General features: G+C 33.9%; 1 protein-coding gene, 1 long non-coding RNA gene and 1 pseudogene across 2 annotated transcripts; all 3 read right to left on the reverse strand.

Moving 5' to 3' along the window:
* Positions 1-1121: 1121 nt before the first annotated feature.
* On the reverse strand, positions 1122-3637 carry LOC120009286 (MYB-like transcription factor EOBII). The gene is made up of 3 exons (XM_038859825.1): positions 3421-3637; positions 3146-3275; positions 1122-1570 (listed from the first exon to the last, which is right to left on the reverse strand). The coding sequence occupies exons 1-3, from the start codon at positions 3554-3556 to the stop codon at positions 1207-1209; spliced, it is 630 nt and encodes a 209-aa protein (XP_038715753.1). The 5' UTR covers positions 3557-3637; the 3' UTR covers positions 1122-1206.
* A 4189-nt stretch (positions 3638-7826) lies between these two features.
* LOC120009287 lies at positions 7827-13074 on the reverse strand (annotated as a pseudogene).
* Positions 10521-11838, reverse strand: LOC120009292. The gene is made up of 2 exons (XR_005470677.1): positions 11081-11838; positions 10521-10893 (listed from the first exon to the last, which is right to left on the reverse strand). It is a non-coding gene; the product is annotated as an uncharacterized LOC120009292 (long non-coding RNA).
* Positions 13075-13633: the final 559 nt, after the last annotated feature.

A 13633-nucleotide genomic window follows, 5' to 3' on the forward strand; every position in this document is an offset into this window, starting at 1 on the left:
CACAATACCTAATTTGTGTTTCTCTAGAAAAATATCAACACTGTCGATGAAACCGAAAAAAAAAAAAAAAAAAAACACCCTACTAGCTTATATATGACGATGACGATGATGATGATGATGGTGGTGGTGTTAAGATGGGGTGGAGAAAAATCATGATGTGATGACATGTTACAAGTGGTTATATATATATATATATGTGTGTGTGTGTGTGTGAGTTTATTAATTGTTATAATTAAATAAATGTTTTCTAGTTTTCTAATTAATGTTGCATGTGAAGGCTTCCATAAGTTGAATGCAAGAGTTAGGCTCAAGTCGGCCTTCAATTTTGCATGAGCATGCACATTTTTGGATACTAAATAGAAAAGCCAGTATGGAATAAGCCAAGAATAGCCATTGTTGCCTTTCTACGTGTTGGCTTTCGATACGGCGAGTTTGGTAATCCATGGATTATTATCAAATAAGGAGTGATAATCATTAATTATATGATCAACTAACTTGTACTATTCACATGCATGTCTTCATGTGCAATATTATCCCAGCATTAAATAAAAGAAGCAGAGAAAATAAAAATCAGCGATGACTTTTCCTTTTTTTCATTTTGGCGTATCGGTGGTTAGAAATGACACACAATCTATGTCCCTTTTCCTTCTCCATTTGAACTTGCTTTAATTTTCTCCTTCATTTGTCATGAAACCTCCTTAAATTAATACTGTCTTAGTCGTTTTATTTTCCATGGTCAATGGAGCCGTAATAAAAAGTTTAAAAAACTCTCACGTATGGTTTATGAGGATTTGAGGGTTCTATAATTCCCTAGACTCTACAATTCAAATCTAATTATGGAGAAAAAGTTATATAAGTTTTTTTTTTTAAAAAACAATAATGTTGTGTAATGTGGCACACCTCCTAAACTATTGGATTCAATTTGCAAATTGTATAATTTTAAATGAATTACGGAGCTCTCAGATCCGGTTTAGGGTTAGTGTTAATTTTACTAGGTTAATTAAGATACATATTTCTGTAAGAAGCATTTTTTTTATTGTAATAATCAAAGACAACAAAACCCAAATTTAAAACTAATTATACATAACCCAAATTATACATAGTATATAAGTAGGTATATATATTATATATATATATATATATATATAAACAAACCTAATTATATAGCAATATCAATCCAGATTATATATAAGTAATAATATATATTTAATCACCATTAAGTAACTGCATTGACCAGAGATCCTCCATGCTCCAGTAGTTGTCATTAACATTGGAGTCATGAAGATGCAAAGTAGTAGTATTAGTATTAGGCCCTTGATGAAAAGCCTCCACCACATGATTAATCTGATGATGATAAGATGGTGGAGAGTAGCAGGTCTCCATTGTATTATCTGCTGTGCTGCCAGAGACTTGGCTTGTGCTTGCTTGATGATTCATCATCTCCATTGCATCTACTCCAACTTGAAAATTCTGATCAGCTTGCTTGATGTGTTTCTGGATCCTAGTCCTCCAGTAATTCTTTATCTCATTATCAGTCCTTCCTGGTAGATGCTTCGCAATCTTCGACCATCTGTATTCAATAATATTATTCAATGCATCATATATATATATCCTTAATAATATATATGCATGCGAAATGAAAAGAAATATATGAAAATCACTATTTATAAATTAATTTAGTTTTACAATGAATTAATACTTAGTAGTGAATTTTTTTTTGTCATCCGCAATCTTATGAATCCCAGTGTTTTTTGTTCCAAGTTTCCCAAATGCTGAGATAGACACACAAGGTTTCATATGGATCATATGGGATGGGGGTCCATGATGTCACATGGATTATGCGTGTTCATCTCATTGTTTAGGATAGTCGAGACAAAAAACACTGAGATCTGAAAAGGCGGAGTCAACATATATGAGAGAGATCAAACAAAAAAAAAAAGGTCATCAAGTTGTCCCAGATGGCATCTGTCGTTTTTCTAAAAGAAGAAAACACTTTCAATCGTGACCGATCGAATTGGTTTTCAACTAAAAATGGAAACTTGTGTTACCCATTTTAATTTGTTTGGATTGTATTTCACAACGTGACTAATTATTAGATATATATAGCTTTCAACGCAGGCTGTGAATTTGACACATGCTAGGAGAAGTGATCTTGTGGTGGTTTTTTAATGAAACTAAAACAAGTTGAAGCTTTGTACCTCGGACAAAAGTACTACATGACAATATGGAGCTTCAAACGAAAAGGCAGAAGAAAAATTAAGAGAGAGAATTCACTTCCAAGACTTTTTGAACTACTTCACTACAAAACAAAAAAAAATAAAATCATCCTACATTTATGGCTTCGGTGCCAACTTATTGGAGGTGATATATATATATGTAAACAAAACTATAAAATGTGAATCAATTTTGTGAACTTACTTTTTAATTGTAGGTGCGGTGAGTCTTACAGTAAATGTGTAATCTCCACTTTTGTGCTGGTTTATTACAATTATTGAATTTCGTGTTCACACTTGATATATATATATATATATATATAAAGGTTTCATATATAACAATTAAAGATTAAAAAATTAACATGAAGTGATGAACTAATCAATGATGCATGAACTTACCTGAGGACTTGCGTGATCTTCAATATATTCATGGAAATTAGGAGCAATTAAAATTAATTATTATCACACATACACTAATCTTTATTAGTATACATAAAAAAAATTAATTGATTAGTTATATCTCCTCTTTCCTACAGAAAATTTGGTTTGGAATTTTTCCCCGTTTAGAACATGGAGGATCGATTGTTCCACATGCATGGAAATGAATTTAATTAAAGGAAGACAAGAAGAAAAGGCATGCTCCTTTTGATATAGATCATACAAAAAAATTGGAACCACATACAAGAGAAAATTCAGGAAAAAAATAATTCGAAAAGCAATCAAATCATATGGATTTTTTCTAGCCATGAAATTTGAAGAACAGATCAAGAAAATTAATTTCTTGATGGAGAATTTACAAGGCCCACAAAATCCCATGTGCACATAAGATTTGTACTTGAGCATGAGTTCTTCATGGTGCTCTCTATATAACTCTCTTTGTACTTCAAAGAAAATTTTCCTTTAGATTTATAGGAAAAAAAAAAAAAGCTTACCTATTCCCCCACTTGGCATGCAATTCCATGATCAAGAGTTGTTCCTCCGGAGTAATATTTCCTCTCCTCACATCGGGGCGTAAATAGTTCAGCCACCGGAGCCGGCAACTTTTCCCGGTACGTTTAAGCCCTAATAACAAGGTATGTACAAAATTAATACACACATAACATTGTAATTAATTAATTTGGTTATGTATATATATATACATGATCACTACTAGGGTTTCATGGGAGAAAAAACAAACAGCTAAAAAATATAAAGAAATTAATAGTACCAGCAGCTTTAGCTAGAGAATTCCAAACACCTTCACCATGGTTAGCTATGTAGTTAATAAGAATCAAGTCTTCTTCCATGGTCCATGGTCCCTTTCTCACTTCTGCATCTTGAGAGTTGCATGGTTTCTTATCCATTTCTTCTAGAGAGAGAGAAAGAGAGAGAAAAGAAGAAGAAGAAGAAGAAGAAGAAGAGAGAGAGAGAGAGAGAGAGAGAGAGAGAGAGAGAGAGGGTGGAGAAGTGTATAATGAAAATAATGAGGTTAGCTCTTGGTTTTATATAGGGTTTTTAAGATAGTTTATGGAGTCTAATTAAGGTATTAATTAATCAATATTAACATGAAACACCTTTTTCTTACCTAATTATTGTCAATTGAATTACAATGACATGCATGTATATATATGATCAACTCTATTGCATGTTACCATGCATGACCACACAGCTTTATTTCATTTTTGTCTTAGTCATATACCATCTTCGTAGCTATACACTTTAGTATTGTTTTCAAAAATAAATTTATATTGTATTTTTCTTTTTATATATGTCTTGGAATACTATATAATAAACACACACATGCACTCGTCACCTTATATTATAAATAATATTAATATTATCATTATTATACACATTTACTTTATTTCCTCAGCTTTTTTTCCCCCTTATCGGAGGGCATATTGAAACAATAATGTGTGTATTTATGTGTGTATTTGTACGATAATATTCTCGTGACTAGAAGCAGCATATACATACATATATATATATATATTTATATATCCCAACGTACAGTTTTTTTTTCCTCAAAAAAAAAAAACGTACAGTTTTTATATAAAAGATTTTAATGATCCTGTGTAGCAGTACTTTTGAACGAAAAGAATTATAGTTGAACAAGCATATATAAAATATCACCAAGTAACAACGATAGTTGCACAAACAAGAAAGCATATGTATTCAATACTTATATGTGTAGCACGAATTAAAGAGATTGACTTGCATGAATTGTTCCTTCTCAGAAGAAAAAAGAAGGGAAACGTCAATTTTGATGATTGATAGACAAATCAAATCAAATCAGTAATATATATAGAGAGAGAGAGAAATTCTCTAGTGAGGACTTAAAATGCAGCCCACTTTTTAAGAGCGTTGAAAAGTGAAATGATAAGTGAGATTCAATGGTTTGGATCCCATTTGCTTACAAAAATAACAGGGATTCTCTAATTCGTATTTAAAGCGCTTACTTTTAAGTCCGCACTAGAGAATAGTACATCTTTGTTTGAGTTTGGTTGAATTGTAGTTTTGATGATATTGCAATTTCAATTTGGTTTCCATATTGAGTACAACGTCTCAAATGCATGATCTCATTACCAAGATAGTTATTAATAGAACTCCTCCATAATGAAGGAATCAGAATATATATGTATTAGTTTAAAATCATAGACACCTCGCATAACGTACGTTTGACATTAATTTGGAAACTCCATTTGTTTAAATATTGTCTTGAGATTAATTACCCGAAGAATTCAGGATCTCCCAATAACTATGGGATGGGAGGGGCTCCAATTCCTTCCCAAAAATCATGTAAATCATGATTTTTCTATTTGAAAATGATGTATTAGAATTTAAGAGTTAGAAATTAGTGTTTAGGGTTTAGGGTTTATAATTTAGAGCTTAATTTTTAGTTTTTAGGGTTTAGAGTTTAAGATTTAAGGTTTATGGTTTAAATTTTAGTATTTAGTATTTTGTTTTCAAAATCTGTTATAATATAACTTTATGAACACCAAAATATTTAATTACACATTTTAATTCATGATTTAACATAATATTAGTAGAGAATTGGAGCTCTCCCTACCCAGTAAGTATTTACTATTTGTTATGCGTATGCATGAGACAAATGCTAATTATCGCCTATGGGTATATATATATATATTCAATGTCTTTTATCTTTTGTTTTGAGTAGTTCGTGGCCCTACGAATTATTGTATTAATAAATATTTACCAAGCTCACCAAAGACGTATGAACCTTAATTTAATTGTAATAAGATGTTTGTACGATTACAAGAGGGATCATATTGCAGTCTTGATTCTCTGCTTTTCATTCATGATCCATCTACATAGGCTCACCTTATTTTGGGGTAAAACTCCTTCATAGGGTATACTTTTATTCTCTTTTTTTTAACGACACTATACAAGTTTGTCATTTAAACATTCGATATGAGTCTAAATTCGGGCCGTCAGACCCGTTCACGGAAAACTTTTTCATCTAACGATAGAGTAAGTTGGGCAAAAGTTCAACGTATGACCATAAGGGTCAAGGGTGAGAATCTAACACATCCGAATCCATACAATTTGACCGCGAAACGATTCACCACTAGGCTAGCTATCACCCAAGCGTTTGTACGTGTATATGTATTCTTCCCTTTCCATATAAATTCCCATTGATGAGGAGTGCTTACAGCTACAACCATATATATATTTAGCTTGGATTTCCCTGTTCATGATTGTCAAGTCTTAAAATAGACATAAACGACAAAACCAATAATGTGGATTTCATAGCAAAAAGGGTGATAAACAAAATACATAGTACTGGAAATAGTAAGACAACACAATTAGCGTTAACAAGTCATATGATTTGATATTAAGTATATTGTTTAAGTTAGGCTTGCAACGTACTTGTGATCCACACAAAATCTAATAATACAAGGACAATAAAAGACAAAATGGCATCTATTGGACCCATGATCCTTGGTTTAGACTTAAAAACCCACCATAATCAATCTCATCTAATCTAATAATGACTAATTCCTAACAGAATCCAATCAAACTCTTTCATAACCACTCATTAATCTTAATTATTCAAATTTTCTTCCTTAATTTTCACATCCACTAATTAAGCTAGAAGCTAGATTGGTCACTTCATTCAAAAGTTGTATTGATTACATTCCCAATCTTGGTAAAACCCATGTTATACTCCCTTTCTTTCAGTGCAGCCTTTTAAACTCCTACTTGCAATCTGATCTTCATTTTTTGGTTATAAAGTGAATTATGTAAAGATAAGTCCAAAGAAAGCTCATTCATACTATATATGTATATATACACAGAAAGTCTCTTATGCGGTGTCGTTGGTCGGAGGTGGTCGTCTTGGGAGGTGATTTAGGAGTTCGATTGAGAGGAGGCCAAGCGATGGAGGTGGGAACTCGATATGCATTTTGCGAGGTTATTAAGTGATAGAATATAAATCGTAGGATTCATCCAACGGTTATTAAATGATACCGTAATTTCATACTGTAATTTGATAGAAATTTTCCATATATATGTATATATGTATTGAACTTTTATGAGAAACAATTGAATTATTGAAATGTTAAGGGGGTTCCAAGAAAGCATTAGCATGTGATCACAAATAATTATTGATAACTTCAAGTCTAAAGAAGATTCAGGCAAGCAATATCAATCACATATAATGTTGTGGCTATTTCATTTTTTGATGTTCTTGTTTAGGCTGTCTTCAACTACACAAAAAGTATCAAGACAACCCCATATTTATGAATTAATTGATGTTTTTGCTTCCTTTGTAATGTGAACTTTATGACAATAATGTCCTGAAAAATGCCGTAATTTCTAAGGATAATCATAGGGCTCCATGATTTGGTACTCTGGCCTTTCTCCAGCAAGTTTTGACTAATTGAGTTATGCACATCACAGAAGTAATCACATGGAAAGCTTCTGATGATAACCAATAGACTAAGCACTTGATTAATGCATTGATTATTGCTGTCTGCTGTCATCTTCTGTGCAGTTGTATATCCATAATCAATGTAGAAAAGCTAAGGAAAGTTAATTCGGAAGAGTCAGGGTATTATTGGCACAACAGCATGGAGGGATTTGCGAAATGGTTGCAGATGTGAGGTTTAGAATTAGTTGGTAAATCTTTTTGGAACCAAACTGTACAGACTTAAGAGGTTCTAAGTTTGATTCTCAAAAAGGACAATACCTTTATGGCTACACGTTGATATCTGATCTAACTTACCATGTCGTTGGATGAAAATAATTGTGTGCACAAACCTAACAACTTGAGTTTAGACGCGTATCAGACGTCCAAATGACGGTACAAGGTATGGTGTCATTCTATTTTATAAAAAAAAAGAGGTGAGAGTTGGGGTTTAATTGATTATTATGTTGATTAAGCTTATGAAGGAGCAAGGGTTGGTCAATTGGCCTACTTTTGACCTGCCTGTGCTCTTTAAGTTGCATGAGGTGCAACTTGCAAGGTTCGATTGGATCAATCAAGCAATCCATCTTCAGAGAAGTCACTACAGAGTAATATTGAGGAGCCTGAGCAAAAATCTCTTCCTTTTGCTTTATATTATAGCCTAATTAGGGTGCCAGATGAGAAAATAGCCTGAGAGAATGATTAATGCTGATCCGGTGCCCGTTCAAACAGGTTTGTACATTTCATTGGAGTTCTGCTCATGGTAAAAGTATTGAGCTATAGCATATAACACTCATATTATGCGTGGAAGTGAATATAAACAACTACTGTGCTATTACAATAGTCGCTGGAGAAGATGAGGAACTACCCTCTAGTCCTCTGTAGTATTGCTGATGCTGCAAAATCTAATGCAAGCACCAGAATCCTCAACTACCTCATGCCTGAAAAGTGGATCAATCGGTGGGTCAATAAAGAGAGAATTCCGTATAAAAACCAAAGAACGCTAAATAATCATAGATTCAGCAGGAAGCACCAATTGCATAACTTGCTATTGTTGAAGAGTTTTTATTTTAATTCATTTTAATGGCATATCCTCATGTACTTGCCTTGCTAGCAATGTTGTTGGAAAGCCAATCCAACCCCTCATAAAGACCCTCCCCAGAAGTAGCACATGCGCTCTGTATGTACCTGAAAGTCCATCACAATATGCATTAGGGAAACTTGAGTGACACTAATTCATTTTCATCTTAATATTTTTTGTTTGAATCAATTTTCCCAAATTAAATATGTTTGTCATCCATACCACTATGTAATCTCAAAACTCTCCATACTGCTCGTAATGTTTCACCTGTAATATTGCTACCCATATGTATGTAAACAAGTAAATGTACTTACCAGTGGCGTTGACGAAGAGAATGGAGACCAAGCTTGTCAGTTATTTCTGCAGCATTCATTGCATTGGGAAGGTCTTGTTTATTGGCAAATACAAGCAAAACAGCCTCCCTCAGTTCATCCTGTAGCCAGATTAACATTGGTTTAATTCATTGGTGTGCCAAAGAAATGGATGATGCGGATGGACAGAGAAGCAGATCTTAGAGCCAGCAGTAAACGTAATGCAAAATGCTTGCAGAGAAAGAAAACAGAACTTCAAAGAAGCTTAGCCGCTTTCAAGGGGTGGTTATCTACTCAGAGTATTAAACTAATATCAAAATATACAGCTTGAAGGCAAAAAGGTGAGCATAAGCTTTTTCTTTGTAATGCAAAGCATAAGAGTTGACCAGAGCTCAAACAAAATCACACCGCATAACCAGGATGTCGGCCAAAATTATAATATAAGCGCAACCTTAGTGAATTGTAACTACTAGTCGTCAAATCCCCAATGAAGTAGATGATTAGAACCGTTAAACATCAAAATCGCTGCTATGAAGGGAACAATGTCATTGAATTACGCACAAGGTCTATTCAAGTAACTGTAAATCAATCAAAGGATAATCAAATATGAGAGCACTGGAATAAAATCAACCAAAGTCAACATTTGGAAAAAGTATGTTTGCAATATGCAGCTGCATTAAAACTTGTCACAGTGCATAAGTGCAACGTAAAAGCATTTGTTGTGAGTAGGCAAAATCAAAGTTAGATTTGGTAGATCCTGCGGAGAAAATCAAAGTGAAACTATAAGATATCATGCAAGAAGTGAGGTACAATGGATTAACACCAGCTAAAGAAAAGCATTGAAGTTCCCAACAACACAATTTTATAATAAACAGACGTAAAACTAGAATCTATAACAGTATAACATATGTAGACATTTCTATGTTAAGCTAGAATGGGATGCATATGTATTGGAGCATAAACATAAAGTTTCTACAAAGAGAAGATAAGAAGAAAGGAAAGGAGACAAATCTAATGGAAGCACACCTCATTCAACATCCTATGTAGTTCATCCCTTGCCTCAATAACGCGATCCCTGTCGTTGCTATCGACCACAAAGATAAGACCCTGAGTGTTCTGGAAATAATGCCTCCACAAAGGACGGATCTGTATTTAAAATAAATCACATAGGTCACTCAACAATACATACAAAACTTCAATTAAAGAAGGAAAAAAGTAACAGGGGAATCAACGACCTTGTCATCAATCCTGACCTAGATAGGTCCATTATTGTATTTTTTTAAAGTAAAACTGACCCAACAAAACGGTGTAACTTATTTTGCAATGCTGTGACCTTCAGTTGGGATGAATATGCATTACACAGAATTTTCTCTCTCATGTCTGGTTTCCTAAAATGTTTCTGACTTGACAAGCATGTCATACACATTCTTACACCAGTTTGCAAATACAGAACACCACTACCAGTCTTCCCGTGAAAGCATGCACCCATACGAACAAGCCAATTGTTGATTCCAACCATTCACTTGCACTTCCATGCAGAATATATCGTCAAGTGATACCTTTAAATTTTACTTCAGCAGTCACCCAATAATTCATAATGCTTGAAAAGCACAAAATTAACGCTTTTTATTTACAATAACTTATTCATTACAATCTTATTCATTAGAACGGTTTTGAGCAAGGTAGTCAAAATCGAGATTTTACCTAAAATCGAAAAAGGGACTGTAAAATCAGAATCGTAAAATTGTATCGTAAAATCAGAATCTTAAATCGTATCGTAAGATCTTACGATTTTACAAAATCTGTAGAATTGAGTATAATTATCAATAATATAATGTAAAAACAAGATGCTACGCTAAGTCGGTGACTCGGTCTGAGCCCTACAATTGGACCCTTAAGTCCTAGAATTGGGCATAAAAGCTAAAAGCACAAGATGCTTAGATATATTGTTATTCAGATGGGCCTACTAAGGCCGAAAGGCCTGAAACCCACAAGACAAACACGTACTCTTCCTTTCCCTCTACTTCACTTAGATCAAACAGATCCTGAGGTCTCACTCTCACTCCTCGATCTGCTTCTCTCTTTTCTCTATTATGTTTGATTGAGATGGTCTCAAGTCTGATACAACAAGCAGATGTATCAATCCCTGAATCTCCCCATCCCTAGCGTCCAATCTCAATTGCGAAAGATGGAGCCAGACTTGAGAAACAAAGACCTGTTCCATGATCCGTGCTGTGGTACTTCCAATTGGGACATCTCGTTCTTCACGAAGCACCAGGAGTCTCCATTCGCGAACTAGCATTGGGCTGCAGGATCGCTCCGCTTCAACTTCTCGTTTGGCAGAGCTCCTCCCTGCCCCTGCGAGGACTTACAGTTCAACTGCAAGATTTTCGCCATCATAGGTATGTGTCACTACCCTAATTTTCAAAATTGTTAAATACGCAGCACAATCGTAGATTTTACGATTTCAAATGATTTTGCTCCATTCCCAATTTCCCTCCAATTTAACTACATTTTGGCAGGTAAAATCATGCGATTTTGCCATTTAAAATGCAATTTTAACTACCTTGGTTGTGAGAGCCATGTGTCCAGGAAAATTTTCCATTTACGACAATATATACATGTAGCTTAGCTGTAGGACAAGCACACTCACATGTGCATAAACTCGCCTGCAACAATGTCCCATATAAGAAAACACTTACTCATCATATAAACAAAACCAAAACGCATCTCATGTGTTTTACATTCATTGCTGACCACGACATCTGTGCTCTTCCTTTAGAGCTAACATACAACATGATTCATGGACTGCAGCCAGCCTAATTTGCTCAGGATTATAGCCCAAGCACAAGAATCTGAAAAATTCTGGGCACGGGTACCATAGGCTAAGTGGAAGCAGAGTTAGTAGCTCTCTTCTTATTTTTTGATGTGGAAAAAGTCTTTTACCACTCTACCTATGGCGTTCCAAAGGAGGAATATGATTTGGAGGGTTTTGAAACACTTTTTCGATGTCATTGGAAGATAATGAACAAATATTTGCTACAAGAGTTTTGTCAAGAAAAAAATTGCAATTAACTTTAAGCCAACAAGAGAATTGAAAAACCATGAACTAAAAACTGTGCATTTTATGAGTCATCAGGTGACACACACAAGAGTTCAAGATCAATCTTCTCATCATCAAAAGAAAATATTGTTCATCATTGATAAATGGTGTGATTTCATTGATAAGCCTCAAAAATAAATATATATGCATCAAAATTTGAAATTCATAGCATCACCGATATTTAATTCCTAAATTTATTCAGTTCAAAAACTATTGAACATTTGTACCTTGTCTTGACCACCAACATCCCAAACAGTGAAGCTGATATTCTTGTATTCAACTGTCTCCACATTAAAACCTGCATAGAACAGCTCATTAAATAAAAGGGAAACTTGTATAGAAGACACGGATTATATGTTTCATTTCCACACAGAAATAAAAGGGAATGATTCTTTATCTCTTCAATATCCATTATCCAGAGAAAAGAAAATCTAAACAATAATTCTGTGAAAATTTGTAGCCAGAACAATATATGTTCACAAAGATGTAAAAACTAAAAACATTTCATTTCCACCAGAAGCTCAAGATGTGATAAGAGCTAGGATAACATTTATGCTTTTACTGACAAAGACACATACACACTCTTAATTAAAGGAATTCAATGCCCATATTATGGACACTACTACTTAGTTAAACCAATCTATAACTCAAAATACAATCCAACCATGTATTTCGCACTCACAGTAGCCATTTTCATATCAATCATATGAAATTTGGCGTTGTATCATACTTAACAAATATTATCCAAAGTAACCTAGAAGACCCAAATAAATCTACAAACAAGTTGATGATAATTAAAGTGAATTTAAGAGGCTAACATGATTCCTTTGATGATAAGATAAGCAAGATTATGTCAACAATTAAATTCGTAATGAGTTAGTAAAACAAAAAATGAGCACCACCCAACTCATGTCCTAATGCCAGCAGATCGTTCACATCCATGGAAAACGAAATGAACAGAATTCCAAATTCTGAGCAAACCTATAGTAGGGATGGTGGTGACGATCTCTCCAAGCTTGAGCTTGTACAATATGGTGGTCTTACCAGCAGCATCGAGACCCACCATCAAAATGCGCATCTCCTTCTTAGCGAAAAGTCGGCTGAAAAGCTTCGTGAAGCTGAGCCCCATTTCTGCTCAGGCCCCTAGGTAGCAGCGTTCGACACTGTTTCCACAAAAACAAAGTTCATTCGTGAAAGAATCAAATTAACAAGCATATTCCATACGATTGCTCCCAAATCAAGGAAAAAATAGACATAATTGCATAAGAATGTCTCCTACAACACAAACTCCAAAGAGGCGTGGAACGGCGATGAATCTAGCACTCTTTTTTCTCCGTAAGGATAATAATAATTAAGGAAAAAAAATCACCAATTGTCAATTGAGGATGGGAGGAGGAGCGATAAGGGCAAGTCGCAAGTCGTGACGACCTTATCTTCCCTGACCTATTAACTTTTTCCAGTAATTATCTTCCTTTTAGTTAAAATTTTTCAAAAAATACGTTGACAAAAATATACATATGGATATGGTTCTCAATTATACCTTTAATTTTATTTTTATCCTTTTACTCTTAAAATTGTCCCTTAATTATTTAAAACTATTCCGTTCATCCCTCAAATGATTTTCGACATCAGAAGAATTATACATGACATCCTAGATGACGTAATGTTTACACTTATCATCTCATTTAACTTAAATTTCATATCTGTCATCTCACAAAACCCAAAAAAAAAAAAACTTTTTAAAATCTCTAAACTATTTTATTGTTTAGTTTAAGTACTAAAAATGTTAGACATTAAGAGTTTAGAGATAATATCATTCAAGTTTGTCAAATTTTGTATACTAAGATTACTCCGATATGCCATCTCACGTTGAATTTTTTTTGACTACTCTATCATTTGAAGGATGAAATGAATACCTTTCAATGGTTGGTTGAATGACAAAATTAAGACAAAAAAAATTCAAGGTAAAAAGTGAAATTAGGGATATAATTGAGGTACCAAATATCATATATTTTG

Source organism: Tripterygium wilfordii, chromosome 11 (genome assembly GCF_013401445.1).
Source record: "Tripterygium wilfordii isolate XIE 37 chromosome 11, ASM1340144v1, whole genome shotgun sequence".
In the NCBI taxonomy this organism is placed as follows: Eukaryota; Viridiplantae; Streptophyta; class Magnoliopsida; order Celastrales; family Celastraceae; genus Tripterygium; species Tripterygium wilfordii.

Coding starts and splice junctions, on each gene's coding strand:
- LOC120009286 (XM_038859825.1), bottom strand. CDS start 3,556: ATGGATAAGAAACCATGCAACTCTCAAGATGCAGAAGTGAGAAAGGGA. Junction 3,276..3,420: donor TTCTCTAGCTAAAGCTGCTG/GTACTATTAATT, acceptor CCTTGTTATTAG/GGCTTAAACGTACCGGGAAA. Junction 1,571..3,145: donor CATGCCAAGTGGGGGAATAG/GTAAGCTTTTTT, acceptor TATTGAATACAG/ATGGTCGAAGATTGCGAAGC.